The sequence below is a fragment of the Ranitomeya imitator genome, chromosome 4 (genome assembly GCF_032444005.1).
Source record: "Ranitomeya imitator isolate aRanImi1 chromosome 4, aRanImi1.pri, whole genome shotgun sequence".
Lineage (NCBI taxonomy): Eukaryota > Metazoa > Chordata > Amphibia > Anura > Dendrobatidae > Ranitomeya > Ranitomeya imitator.
The window spans coordinates 22,280,700-22,295,458 of NC_091285.1; the positions used below are offsets into that span (position 1 = coordinate 22,280,700).

The window sequence follows — 14,759 nt, forward strand, 5'->3', positions numbered from 1 at the left end:
TCTGGCAGTACTACACTGTGTGAAAGCGGCTTATTTCGAGTTGGGCAATACTAAACTGTGAGAAAGCTACTGATCTTGACTCTGGCAATACTACTGTGTGAAAGCTGCTTATCTGGACTCGGACAATACTACACTATGTGAAAGCTGCTCATTTTTATTTGGGCAATACTACACTGTGTGAAAGCTGGTCATCTTGACTAAGGCAATATTACACTGGGTGAAAGCTGCTCATCTTTAGTTGGGCAGTACTATACTGTGTGAAAGCTGGGCATCTTGATTCGGGCAATACTACACTGTGTGAAAGCTGCTCATCTTGAGCGGGGCAATACTACACCGTGTGAAAGCTGCTTATCTTGACTCGGGCAGTACTACACTGTGAAAGCTGGTCATCTTGTCTCTGGCAGTGCTACACTGTGTGAAAGCTGCTTATCTCGGGCAATACTACACCGTGTGAAAGCTGCTTATCTTGACTCGGGCAGTACTACACTGTGTGAAAGCTGGTCATCTTGTCTCTGGCAGTGCTACACTGTGTGAAAGCTGCTTATCTCGGGCAATACTACACCGTGTGAAAGCTGCTTATCTTGACACGGGCAATACTACACTGTGAAAGATGCTTATCTCAGTCAATACTACTGTGTGGATGCTGCTCATCTTGACTCGGGCAATACTACACTGTGAATGATGCTTATCTCAGGCAATACTACACGGTGTCAAAGCTGCTTATCTCGAGTTATGCAATACTACACTGTGTGAAAGCGGCTCATGTTGACTCGGGCAGTATTACACTGTGTGAAAGCGGCTTATCTCGAGTTGGGCAATACTAGACTGTGTAAAGGTACCGTCACACTTAGCGACGCTGCAGCGATACCGACAACGATCCGGATCGCTGCAGCGTCGCTGTTTGGTCGCTGGAGAGCTGTCACACAGACAGCTCTCCAGCGACCAATGATCCCGAGGTCCCCGGTAACCAGGGTAAACATCGGGTAACTAAGCGCAGGGCCGCGCTTAGTAACCCGATGTTTACCCTGGTTACCAGCATAAAAAAACAAACAGTACATACTTACATTCAGCTGTCTGTCCCTTGCCGTCTGGTTCCTGCACTGACTGCTGGCCGTAAAGTGAAAGTGAAAGCACAGCACAGCGGTGAGTCACACAGCGGTGACTCACCGCTGTGGCTGTGCTCTGCTTTCACTTTACGGCCAGCAGTCAGTGCAGGAACCAGACGGCAAGGGACAGACAGCTGAATGTAAGTATGTACTGTTTGTTTTTTTATGCTGGTAACCAGGGTAAACATCGGGTTACTAAGCGCGGCCCTGCGCCTAGTTACCCGATGTTTACCCTGGTTACCAGTGAAGACATCGCTGAATCATAGTAACATAGTAACATAGTTAGTAAGGCCGAAAAAAGACATTTGTCCATCCAGTTCAGCCTATATTCCATCATAATAAATACCCAGATCTACGTCTTTCTACAGAACCTAATAATTGTATGATACAATATTGTTCTGCTCCAGGAAGACATCCAGGCCTCTCTTGAACCCCTCGACTGAGTTCGCCATCACCACCTCCTCAGGCAAGCAATTCCAGATTCTCACTGCCCTAACAGTAAAGAATCCTCTTCTATGTTGGTGGAAAAACCTTCTCTCCTCCAGACGCAAAGAATGCCCCCTTGTGCCCGTCACCTTCCTTGGTATAAACAGATCCTCAGCGAGATATTTGTATTGTCCCCTTATATACTTATACATGGTTATTAGATCGCCCCTCAGTCGTCTTTTTTCTAGACTAAATAATCCTAATTTCGCTAATCTATCTGGGTATTGTAGTTCTCCCATCCCCTTTATTAATTTTGTTGCCCTCCTTTGTACTCTCTCTAGTTCCATTATATCCTTCCTGAGCACCGGTGCCCAAAACTGGACACAGTACTCCATGTGCGGTCTAACTAGGGATTTGTACAGAGGCAGTATAATGCTCTCATCATGTGTATCCAGACCTCTTTTAATGCACCCCATGATCCTGTTTGCCTTGGCAGCTGCTGCCTGGCACTGGCTGCTCCAGGTAAGTTTATCATTAACTAGGATCCCCAAGTCCTTCTCCCTGTCAGATTTACCCAGTGGTTTCCCATTCAGTGTGTAATGGTGATATTGATTCCTTCTTCCCATGTGTATAACCTTACATTTATCATTGTTAAACCTCATCTGCCACCTTTCAGCCCAAGTTTCCAACTTATCCAGATCCATCTGTAGCAGAATACTATCTTCTCTTGTATTAACTGCTTTACATAGTTTTGTATCATCTGCAAATATCGATATTTTACTGTGTAAACCTTCTACCAGATCATTAATGAATATGTTGAAGAGAACAGGTCCCAATACTGACCCCTGCGGTACCCCACTGGTCACAGCGACCCAGTTAGAGACTATACCATTTATAACCACCCTCTGCTTTCTATCACTAAGCCAGTTACTAACCCATTTACACACATTTTCCCCCAGACCAAGCATTCTCATTTTGTGTACCAACCTCTTGTGCCGCACGGTATCAAACGCTTTGGAAAAATCGAGATATACCACGTCCAATGACTCACCGTGGTCCAGCCTATAGCTTACCTCTTCATAAAAACTGATTAGATTGGTTTGACAGGAGCGATTTCTCATAAACCCATGCTGATATGGAGTTAAACAGTTATTCTCATTGAGATAATCCAGAATAACATCCCTCAGAAACCCTTCAAATATTTTACCAACAATAGAGGTTAGACTTACTGGCCTATAATTTCCAGGGTCACTTTTAGAGCCCTTTTTGAATATTGGCACCACATTTGCTATGCGCCAGTCCTGCGGAACAGACCCTGTCGCTATAGAGTCACTAAAAATAAGAAATAATGGTTTATCTATTACATTACTTAGTTCTCTTAGTACTCGTGGGTGTATGCCATCCGGACCCGGAGATTTATCTATTTTAATCTTATTTAGCCGGTTTCGCACCTCTTCTTGGGTTAGATTGGTGACCCTTAATATAGGGTTTTCATTGTTTCTTGGGATTTCACCTAGCATTTCATTTTCCACCGTGAATACCGTGGAGAAGAAGGTGTTTAATATGTTAGCTTTTTCCTCGTCATCTACAACCATTCTTTCCTCACTATTTTTTAAGGGGCCTACATTTTCAGTTTTTATTCTTTTACTATTGATATAGTTGAAGAACAGTTTGGGATTAGTTTTACTCTCCTTAGCAATGTGCTTCTCTGTTTCCTTTTTGGCAGCTTTAATTAGTTTTTTAGATAAAGTATTTTTCTCCCTATAGTTTTTTAGAGCTTCAATGGTGCCATCCTGCTTTAGTAGTGCAAATGCTTTCTTTTTACTGTTAATTGCCTGTCTTACTTCTTTGTTTAGCCACATTGGGTTTTTCCTATTTCTAGTCCTTTTATTCCCACAAGGTATAAACCGCTTACACTGCCTATTTAGGATGTTCTTAAACATTTCCCATTTATTATCTGTATTCTCATTTCTGAGGATATTGTCCCAGTCTACCAGATTAAGGGCATCTCTAAGCTGTTCAAACTTTGCCTTCCTAAAGTTCAATGTTTTTGTGACTCCCTGACAAGTCCCCCTAGTGAAAGACAGGTGAAACTGCACAATATTGTGGTCGCTATTTCCTAGATGCCCAACCACCTGCAGATTTGTTATTCTGTCAGGTCTATTAGATAGTATTAGGTCTAAAAGTGCTGCTCCTCTGGTTGGATTCTGCACCAATTGTGAAAGATAATTTTTCTTGGTTATTAGCAGAAACCTGTTGCCTTTATGGGTTTCACAGGTTTCTGTTTCCCAGTTAATATCCGGGTAGTTAAAGTCCCCCATAACCAGGACCTCATTATGGGTTGCAGCTTCATCTATCTGCTTTAGAAGTAGACTTTCCATGGTTTCTGTTATATTTGGGGGTTTGTAACAGACCCCAATGAGAATTTTGTTACCATTTTTCCCTCCATGAATTTCAACCCATATGGACTCGACATCCTCATTCCCTTCGCTAATATCCTCCCTTAAAGTGGACTTTAGACAAGACTTTACATAGAGACAAACCCCTCCTCCTCTCCGATTTTTACGATCCTTTCTAAACAGACTGTAACCCTGTAAGTTAACTGCCCAGTCATAGCTTTCATCTAACCATGTCTCGGTTATTCCCACTATGTCAAAGTTACCTGTAGATATTTCTGCTTCTAGTTCTTCCATCTTGTTTGTCAGGCTTCTGGCGTTTGCGAGCATGCAGTTTAGAGGATTTTGTTTTGTTCCAATCTCCTCACTGTGGATTGTTTTAGAAATGTTCTTACCTCCCTTCTGAGTATGTTTTCCTGGGTTGTCTTTGTTCGAGTCTAATGTTTTTCTTCCCGTCCCCTCTTCTTCTAGTTTAACGCCCTCCTGATGAGTGTAGCGAGTCTTCTGGCGAATGTGTGTTTCCCAGGTTTGTTGAGGTGTAGTCCGTCTCTGGCGAGGAGTCCATCATACCAGTAATTCACACCGTGGTCCAGGAATCCAAATCCTTGTTGTCTGCACCATCGTCTTAGCCAGTTGTTTGCATCAAGGATCCTGTTCCATCTCCTGGTGCCATGCCCGTCTACTGGAAGGATAGAAGAAAAAACTACCTGTGCATCCAGTTCCTTTACTTTCTTCCCCAACTCTTCAAAGTCCTTGCAGATTGTCGGTAGGTCCTTCCTTGCCGTGTCATTGGTGCCAACATGTATCAGAAGAAATGGGTGGACGTCCTTGGAGCTGAAGAGCTTTGGTATCCTATCGGTCACATCCTTGATCATCGCACCTGGAAGGCAGCATACTTCTCTTGCAGTTATGTCCGGTCTGCAGATGGCTGCTTCTGTGCCTCTCAGTAGTGAGTCTCCCACCACCACCACTCTTCGTTGCTTCTTGGCTGTACTTTTTGCTGTCACTTGTTGCTGTGTGCCCTTTTCTTTTTTGCTTGCTGGTATTGCTTCATTCTTAGGTGTGCCATCTTCATCCTCTACAAAGATTTGATATCGGTTCTTCAGTTGTGTGGTTGGTGATTTCTCCATGGTCTTCTTCCTTCTTTTGGTCACATGCTTCCACTCATCTGCTTTTGGAGGTTCTCTGACACTTTTTGCACCTTCTGTGACCAGTAGAGATGCTTCTGTTCTGTCTAGAAAGTCTTCATTCTCTTTGATGAGTTTCAAAGTTGCTATTCTTTCTTCCAGACCCCGCACCTTTTCTTCTAAAAGGGCCACTAGTCTACACTTCTGACAGGTGAAATTTAATTCTTCTTCTGGTCGATCTGTGAACATGTAGCACATGCTGCAGCTCACCATGTAGGTTGTCACATCTGCCATGTTGCTCCTAGATCCTGCTGACTTGCTGTGTGTTTTCCTCCTTGTGTAATCTACTCAGCCAAGCTCTCTTGCAATAATGTCCTACAGGCAAAAATACGGCGCGCGGTTTGGTGATGCTTTCGAAGCAGCTGGTCCCGGCTGTACCCAACGATCTTCTAGCTTAGGGAGACTTCGCTTCTCCCAGAAGGCACCTGGAATATGCAAATTAGCCTCCTGAAGCTTGAATCCCTGGTTTGGTGATGCTTTCGAAGCAGCTGGTCCCGGCTGTACCCAACGATCTTCTAGCTTAGGGAGACTTCGCTTCTCCCAGAAGGCACCTGGAATATGCAAATTAGCCTCCTGAAGCTTTAATCCCTGGTTTGGTGATGCTTTCGAAGCAGCTGGTCCCGGCTGTACCCAACGATCTTCTAGCTTAGGGAGACTTCGCTTCTCCCAGAAGGCACCTGGAATATGCAAATTAGCCTCCTGAAGCTTGAATCCCTGGTTTGGTGATGCTTTCGAAGCAGCTGGTCCCGGCTGTACCCAACGATCTTCTAGCTTAGGGAGACTTCGCTTCTCCCAGAAGGCACCTGGAATATGCAAATTAGCCTCCTGAAGCTTGAATCCCTGGTTTGGTGATGCTTTCGAAGCAGCTGGTCCCGGCTGTACCCAACGATCTTCTAGCTTAGGGAGACTTCGCTTCTCCCAGAAGGCACCTGGAATATGCAAATTAGCCTCCTGAAGCTTGAATCCCTGGTTTGGTGATGCTTTCGAAGCAGCTGGTCCCGGCTGTACCCAACGATCTTCTAGCTTAGGGAGACTTCGCTTCTCCCAGAAGGCACCTGGAATATGCAAATTAGCCTCCTGAAGCTTGAATCCCTGGTTTGGTGATGCTTTCGAAGCAGCTGGTCCCGGCTGTACCCAACGATCTTCTAGCTTAGGGAGACTTCGCTTCTCCCAGAAGGCACCTGGAATATGCAAATTAGCCTCCTGAAGCTTGAATCCCTGGTTTGGTGATGCTTTCGAAGCAGCTGGTCCCGGCTGTACCCAACGATCTTCTAGCTTAGGGAGACTTCGCTTCTCCCAGAAGGCACCTGGAATATGCAAATTAGCCTCCTGAAGCTTGAATCCCTGGTTTGGTGATGCTTTCGAAGCAGCTGGTCCCGGCTGTACCCAACGATCTTCTAGCTTAGGGAGACTTCGCTTCTCCCAGAAGGCACCTGGAATATGCAAATTAGCCTCCTGAAGCTTGAATCCCTGGTTTGGTGATGCTTTCGAAGCAGCTGGTCCCGGCTGTACCCAACGATCTTCTAGCTTAGGGAGACTTCGCTTCTCCCAGAAGGCACCTGGAATATGCAAATTAGCCTCCTGAAGCTTGAATCCCTGGTTTGGTGATGCTTTCGAAGCAGCTGGTCCCGGCTGTACCCAACGATCTTCTAGCTTAGGGAGACTTCGCTTCTCCCAGAAGGCACCTGGAATATGCAAATTAGCCTCCTGAAGCTTGAATCCCTGGTTTGGTGATGCTTTCGAAGCAGCTGGTCCCGGCTGTACCCAACGATCTTCTAGCTTAGGGAGACTTCGCTTCTCCCAGAAGGCACCTGGAATATGCAAATTAGCCTCCTGAAGCTTGAATCCCTGGTTTGGTGATGCTTTCGAAGCAGCTGGTCCCGGCTGTACCCAACGATCTTCTAGCTTAGGGAGACTTCGCTTCTCCCAGAAGGCACCTGGAATATGCAAATTAGCCTCCTGAAGCTTGAATCCCTGGTTTGGTGATGCTTTCGAAGCAGCTGGTCCCGGCTGTACCCAACGATCTTCTAGCTTAGGGAGACTTCGCTTCTCCCAGAAGGCACCTGGAATATGCAAATTAGCCTCCTGAAGCTTGAATCCCTGGTTTGGTGATGCTTTCGAAGCAGCTGGTCCCGGCTGTACCCAACGATCTTCTAGCTTAGGGAGACTTCGCTTCTCCCAGAAGGCACCTGGAATATGCAAATTAGCCTCCTGAAGCTTGAATCCCTGGTTTGGTGATGCTTTCGAAGCAGCTGGTCCCGGCTGTACCCAACGATCTTCTAGCTTAGGGAGACTTCGCTTCTCCCAGAAGGCACCTGGAATATGCAAATTAGCCTCCTGAAGCTTGAATCCCTGGTTTGGTGATGCTTTCGAAGCAGCTGGTCCCGGCTGTACCCAACGATCTTCTAGCTTAGGGAGACTTCGCTTCTCCCAGAAGGCACCTGGAATATGCAAATTAGCCTCCTGAAGCTTGAATCCCTTGAATCTGTGTCACACACGCCGATTCAGCGATGTCTACGGGGAGTCCAGCGAGGAAATAAAGTTCTGGACTTTCTTCCCCGACCAGCGATCTCCCAGCAGGGGCCTGATCGCTGCTGCCTGTCACACTGGACGATATCGCTAGCGAGGACGCTGCAACGTCACGGATCGCTAGCGATATCGTCTAGTGTGACAGTACCTTAAAAGCTGCTTATCTTGACTCGGGCAATACTACACTGTGTGAAAGCTGCTTATCTCTACTTGGGCAATACTACAACTCTGAAAGCTGCTCATTTTCAGTTGGGCAATACTACATTGTGTGAAAGCTGCTTATCTTGACTCAAGCAGCTTTCACACAGTGAAGTATTGCCCATCTTGACTCAGGCAATACTACACTGTGTGAAAGCTGCTTATCTTTAGTTGGGCAATGCTACACTTTGAAAGCTGCTCATTTTGACTAAGGGTACCGTCACACAGTGCAATTTTGATCGCTACGACGGCACGATTCGTGACGTTCGAGCGATATAGTTACGAGATCGCAGTGTCTGACACGCTCCTGCGATCAGGGACCCCGCTGAGAATCGTACGTCGTAGCGATCGTTTGAAACTTTCTTTCGTCGTCTAGTGTCCCGCTGTGGCGGCATGATTGCATGGTGTAACATATATCGTATACGATGTGCGCATAGTAACCAACGGCTTCTACATCGCACATACGTCATGAAATTATCGCTCCAGCGTCGTAGATTGCAAAGTGTGACAGCAGTCTACGACGCTGGAGCGATATTGTTACGACGCTGGAGCGTCACGGATCGTACCGTCGTAGCGATGAAAATTGCACTGTGTGACGGTACCCTAAAGGCCCCTTCACATTAAAGGTACCTTCACACATAACGATATTGTTAACGATATCGTTGCTATTTGTGACGTAGCAACGATATCGTTAATGAAATCGTTCTGTGTGACAGCGACCAACGATCAGACCCCTGCTGGGAGATCGTTGGTCGCTGAACAAAGTCCAGAACTTTATTTCGTCGCTGGACTCCCTGGAGACATCGCTGGATCGGCGTGTGTGACACCTATCCAGCGATGTCTTCACTGGTAACCAGGGTAAACATCGGGTAACTAAGCGCAGGGCCGCGCTTAGTAACCCGATGTTTACCCTGGTTACCATCCTAAAAGTAAAAAAAAAAAAACACTAGATACTTACCTACCGCTGTCTGTCCTCCAGCGCTGTGCTCTGCACTCCTCCTGTACTGGCTGTGAGCCGGAAAGCAGAGCGGTGACGTCACCGCTCTGCTTTCCGGCTCACAGACAGTACAGGAGGAGAGCAGAGAAGCAGAGCGCAGCGCTTGAGGACAGACAGCGGTAGGTAAGTATCTAGTGTGTTTTTTTTTTTTTACTTTTAGGATGGTAACCAGGGTAAACATCGGGTTACTAAGCGCGGCCCTGCGCTTAGTTACCCGATGTTTACCCTGGTTACCAGTGAAGACATCGCTGGATCGGTGTCACACACGCCGATCCAGCGATGTCTCCAGGGAGTCCAGCGACGAAATAAAGTTCTGGACTTTATTCAGCGACCAACGATCTCCCAGCAGGGGCCTGATCGTTGGTCGCTGTCACACAGAACGATTTCATTAACGATATCGTTGCTACGTCACAAATAGCAACGATATCGTTAACAATATCGTTATGTGTGAAGATACCTTAAGGCAATACTACACTGTGTGAAAGCTGCTCATCTTTAGTTGGGCAATACTACACTGTGTGGATGCTGCTCATCTTGACTCAGGCAATACTACACTGTGTGAGAGCTGCTTATCTTGACTCGGGCAATATTACACTGTGAAATCTGCTCATATTGATTCTGGCAATACTACACTTTCATATTTGCTCATCTTGATTCTGGCAATACTACACTGTGTGAAAGCTGCTTATCTGGACTTGGGAAATACTAGACTGTGTGAAAGCTTCTCATCTAGAGTTGGGCAGTACTACACTTTGTGAAAGCTGCTTATCTTGACTCAGGCAATACTACACTGTCTGTGAATTTGGATGCTTTTACTGGAGAGGAACCTAACAGTTTGTGTCGCCAATGTAATAACGCTGATATTTCATAACTGATTATTAGGGCTAGATCCCCAAACGATCACCTGAGCTTCCCTACCATTTCCCTAGTAGTTATGACTCAGCTGTTCTTGACTCCAGAAAGGCAGAATATACAGCGATGGCGGATGGATGTATCATCATTTCTGTGTATTTTCTTTTCCCCACAGCTGGACTACATGGTGACATGTGCAGTGTGCACACGTTCTGATGCTGGAGACATCCACATTCATAAGAAGAAATCCCAGGTGGGTGAGCAGTCTACCAAGATGCTGCCTAAATGTTGATTTACTTTGTATTCGCGCATGGGCACTACCCATCTATGCACTGGGCTGTGGATATTTCTTTGTGTGCTATATGTACATGTGTGTAAAATATATACCGTATACACTCGAGTGTAAACCGACCTCCCCCCAAACAAACAAACTGGGAAAACTTAATGACTCATGTATAAGCCTAGTGTGGGAAATGCAGCAGCTACTGTTAAATTTCATAAATAAAAATAGATACCAATAAAAGTAACCTACTGATATCTCAATTAATTTTAAGTGTTTTTGAATATCCATATTGAATCAGGAGCCCCATATAATGCTCCATACAGTTCATTATGGCCCCATAAGATGCTCCATACAAAATACGCCCCATATAATGCTCCATACAGTATGATGGGCCCCATAAGATGCTCCATATTAAAATATGCCCCATGTAATGCTGCACAAAGGTTAATAATGGCCCCATAAGATGCCCCATAGAGATATTTGACCCATATGCTGTTGCTGCGATTAAAAAAAACAAACAAAAAACCATACTCTCCTCTTGTCGCTCAGGCCCCCTGCACTTGCAATATTCACCTGTCCTCATTCCACCGCCGGGTGCCGCTGTGTCTTCAGCGTCCTCTGCACTGACGTTCAGGCAGAGGGCGCGCACTAACCACGTCATCGCGCCCTCTGACCTGAGCGTCACCAAGAGTGTGCAAAGCAGTCATCAAAGCAAAAGGTGGCTCCTTTGAAGAACCTAGAATATAAGACATAATTTCACTTGTTTCACACTTTTTTGTTAAGTATATAATTCCCCATGTGATAATTCATAGTTTTGATGCCTTCAGTGTGAATGTACAATTGTCATAGTCATGAAAATACAGAATAATCTTTAAATGAGAAGGTGTGTCCAAACTTTTGGTCTGTACTGTATATATACATTTTTTTTTTTTTTCCTCTAAAATTAAAATGTTTGTTCTTTCAGCAAGTATTCGCTTCTCCAAGCAAACACCCCATGGACAGTAAGGGAGAAGAGTCGAAGATCAGTTATCCCAATATCTTCTACATGATAGACAACTTTGAGGAGGTACGGTGGGTGTGTATATAGTGAGGGTGTGTGTGTATGTATATGTATGTATGTATATGTATGTATATATATATATATATATATATATATATATATATATATATATATATATATATATATATATATATATATATATATATATATATATATATATATATTATATTTTTTATTTTTTTTTTTTTGAGGGTGTGTGTGTAATACTTATATATGTTACCGCATGGTCACTATGGAGCGTTCTTGTCTTCTAGGTGTTCAGTGACATGGCCGTAGGGGAAGGGGAGATGGTTTGTGTGGAGCTTGTGGCAAGCGACAAGACAAACACTTTTCAGGGAGTCATATTCCAGGGATCCATCCGATACGAGGCTCTAAAGAAAGTGTACGACAATCGGGTAAATATGTGATTAAGAAAAAGCCTGCCAGGGTGGGCTCTCCTCACTCCACAGACCCCCATTTGTGCTGACTTTTTCGCAATCCTTCCTATGAGGAAGCAGATATGTGGAAAACCTCTTTAATAAACATGACTGTCCTGTAATGTAATGGGTAATGAATGGATTTCTCCTATTTCGGGTCCAGGTCAGCGTGGCGGCAAAGATGGCCCAGAAGATGTCGTTCGGCTTCTATAAATACAACAACATGGAATTTGTGCGAATGAAGGGGCCACAGGGTAAAGGCCATGCGGAGATGGCTGTGAGCAGAGTGTCCACCGGGGACACGTCTCCATACGGCACCGAGGAGGATTCCAACCCTGGGTCACCCCTGCTTGAGCGGGTGAGTTACGTTCTGCACCATAACTTTACAAAACTGGAGTATCCTATATGGATCTAAAATATATATATTGTTTTGCGACAATAAGGTTGTTAAGGTCTTGAGACAGTTTATATATATTTTTTGGAGTTTTATTTACATTTACCATTTTAATATCTTCCTCCCCGCCAGGTCACGTCGTTCAGCACTCCCCCCACTCCCGAACGTAACAACCGTCCTTCCTTTTTCTCACCATCCCTGAAAAGGAAAGTGCCGAGGAACCGAATCGCTGAGATGAAGAAATCTCACTCCGCAAATGACAGCGAGGAATTTTTCCGGGACAGCGATGATGGGGGAGGTATGATTGATCAGATATTGAAGTGAGAGGGGGTATTTATTTAGCTGTAAGTTAAAGGGGTTTTCTACTTTTGGCAGCCCTTGTTTGAAAGTCTCATTGAAACTTAGATTTTCACAAAGTGCTTTCCTGCTTGGAGCTCCTCTCATCAGCTGTGATTTGTGGAAACACTTGGTAGCAAGTGTTACATTTTCCTACAGTGCCACCACAGGCGAAATGAAGTATTACACAGAGGCCCATTCTTATCAGTAGTGCAGGATGGGTCCTCCAGAGAGACGCTCTTTATAGCTGATCTCTACTCTGCCTGTCAGATGAGGATCCTGAACAGAGAACCCTCCTTTAATAACCCAATATTCCTTAATAGGATGTATGGAAATGGGCTCTCTAAGCTGGACTACCCCTTTAAAGTGTATCCTACATTTTTTTAGGATTCAAAATCGATGTAACCATACTTGGTTTTCTTTTTATAGAAGTCAGAGCTGTAGAAGTGCGTAGACATAGGGATCAATAATGTAATTCTTTCTGCCTGCAGTCTCCACTAGGTGGAGCTCTCTGCATAGAGATGTATACAGACTCTATTGAAGGCAATAGGAATCTAGCTCTCCTCACATAGTGACTGATTACAGGGGAGGGTCTGTCACAATGAGCTGCCAGCCATTAAAGCAGCTGCTCTTGTGCCCCTCTCTGCAGATATCCATAATGTCACCAACCTGAGGTCGCGCTCGCTGTCTGGGACGGGGAGATCCTTGGTGGGGTCATGGCTGAAACTGAACCGAACTGACGAGAACTTCCTACTCTATGCACACCTGACCTACGTCACTTTGCCGCTGCAGCGCATCTTGTCAGGTGAGTCTTTGGGGTAAAAACTTAAGTATTACACGGTTTCTTCTGTGCCTTCTTTACAATGTGATGTGTACACTCAGTTGGTCACTGCAGCCACAGCGCCACCCTTGTCTACAGATTGTGTCTGGTATTGCAACTTGTGTTCAAGGCTTACTTTTAATTAAATATATAATCTTTTTCCCTGTGTGTGTATGTATGTGTGTGTGTGTATATATATATATATATATATATAGTGTGTGTGTATATGTATATATATGTATATATATATATATAGTGTGTGTGTATATGTGTGTGTATATATATATATATATATATATATATATATATATATATATATATATATATATATATATATATATATATATATATATATATATATATATATATATATATATATATATATATATATATATATAGTGTGTGTGTATATGTATATATAATTTTTTAACTATTTTGGGGGTCATTTTAAAATTTTAATTATTGCTGATTTCCCTGTAACTGGGGCGGGTATATTGGCTCCCAGGTACAAGGCAGATTCCAGCTCTTCACTGTACAGCAGAGCTGATCTGGGGATCTCAGGATCCTGGCACACGGTGATGAGATGATCGCTAACTCTGGAGCTATACAGCGATCAATCCTCCATCCTACAATGACACTAGCGGAGCTTATATATGGACCACCCAAGAGTTATAAACCATTGGTTGGTCTACGAGGAGTTAAAGAATAACTAATTCAGTTCCCTTGAGTGAAGGAAACAATAAAAAAAAAAAAAAAAATCTAATTTTTTTTTTCCCCCCCTGCAGATATTTTGGACGTTCGACAGAAGCCAATCCTGATGTCATAGCAGATAAAGTTGGCGCTGCCTTTGGGAAAACTGCATTTTACACTGCCATAGTGCCTAACCTGACCTGCAGTGTTTTTTGTGAGCAGCACTACCACCTAGTGTCCACCCAGTGTACCTGCACCGAACAAAGACGAGCGAGGGGACAAGCTTGTGCTTCCTACTGCCCACGACCCCGCAGTAGGAAAGAAATACCAGCCAGTCTAAAGTGCCTCTTTTTAATCCTTTCACCCAACCTCGCTGTTGCCATCTAGTGGTCCAAAAAAAAAACTAAACAAAAAAAGTCTTAACTGTGGCCCATCATGCTTTATAAACAATTTGTTATACCTTCTTTTACTGCGTGGGGTGGGGGAGGGGAGAGCAGGCTCGTCGGTATACGTACGCGGGTCCGGTCCGAGATTTTCAATGAATGTGGACACTGGACTGACTCTGTGTTTTGGTGTCTTTCGTCCGCCCTCCTGTTCTGCGAGTGATGTGTGCAGACGTCTGCGTCTGGGGATTTTTTTTTGTGTGTATTTTATATACATTTTTGTGTGTGTAAAAGGGAAAAAAAAAATCGAGCAAAAGGACAAATTTCATTCTGTGACTTTTATTTTTCTTTGTGAATTTGAAAAAAAAAAAATTGTATAGAAGTATTAATGATGTGATTGTTGTACCTTGCACAATACAGACGAGGTCCCACGACTGGAATTTGGTGGCTTTTTTTTTTTTCTTTTGGGGAGAGGCTCCTGCTGCAGTGGGGAGAGGCTACTTCCGTAGCCAGTTGTCTTACAGGGCTGTAAGGAGGAGGAGAGGTAACACAGATTTTTTTTTTTTTTTGTTTTGTTTTTCTTTATATAATTCTGTTTTTACCTCCGCCCACTAAAACACACCAGCCTTTTAAGAGCAAAGGGGATACAGGAAAAAAAACAAATGAAGTGCACATATGGGTTTTGT

The 14,759-nt window shown here is 44.2% G+C and overlaps 1 protein-coding gene across 2 annotated transcripts in view; it reads left to right on the forward strand.

The window, feature by feature from the left end:
• The window catches only part of KIAA0930 (KIAA0930 ortholog), a 36,739-nt gene extending 22,226 nt beyond the window's left edge, over positions 1-14,513 (forward strand). For both annotated transcript variants that reach the window (XM_069763319.1, XM_069763318.1), the window contains exons 4-10: positions 9,867-9,944; positions 10,939-11,040; positions 11,289-11,429; positions 11,614-11,808; positions 11,977-12,142; positions 12,830-12,985; positions 13,786-14,513. In XM_069763319.1, coding sequence (XP_069619420.1) covers positions 9,867-9,944; positions 10,939-11,040; positions 11,289-11,429; positions 11,614-11,808; positions 11,977-12,142; positions 12,830-12,985; positions 13,786-13,826 — 879 coding nt within the window. In that variant the 3' untranslated portion in view covers positions 13,827-14,513. The remainder of the gene's footprint in view (positions 1-9,866; positions 9,945-10,938; positions 11,041-11,288; positions 11,430-11,613; positions 11,809-11,976; positions 12,143-12,829; positions 12,986-13,785) is intronic.
• The last annotated feature ends 246 nt before the right edge of the window (positions 14,514-14,759 follow it).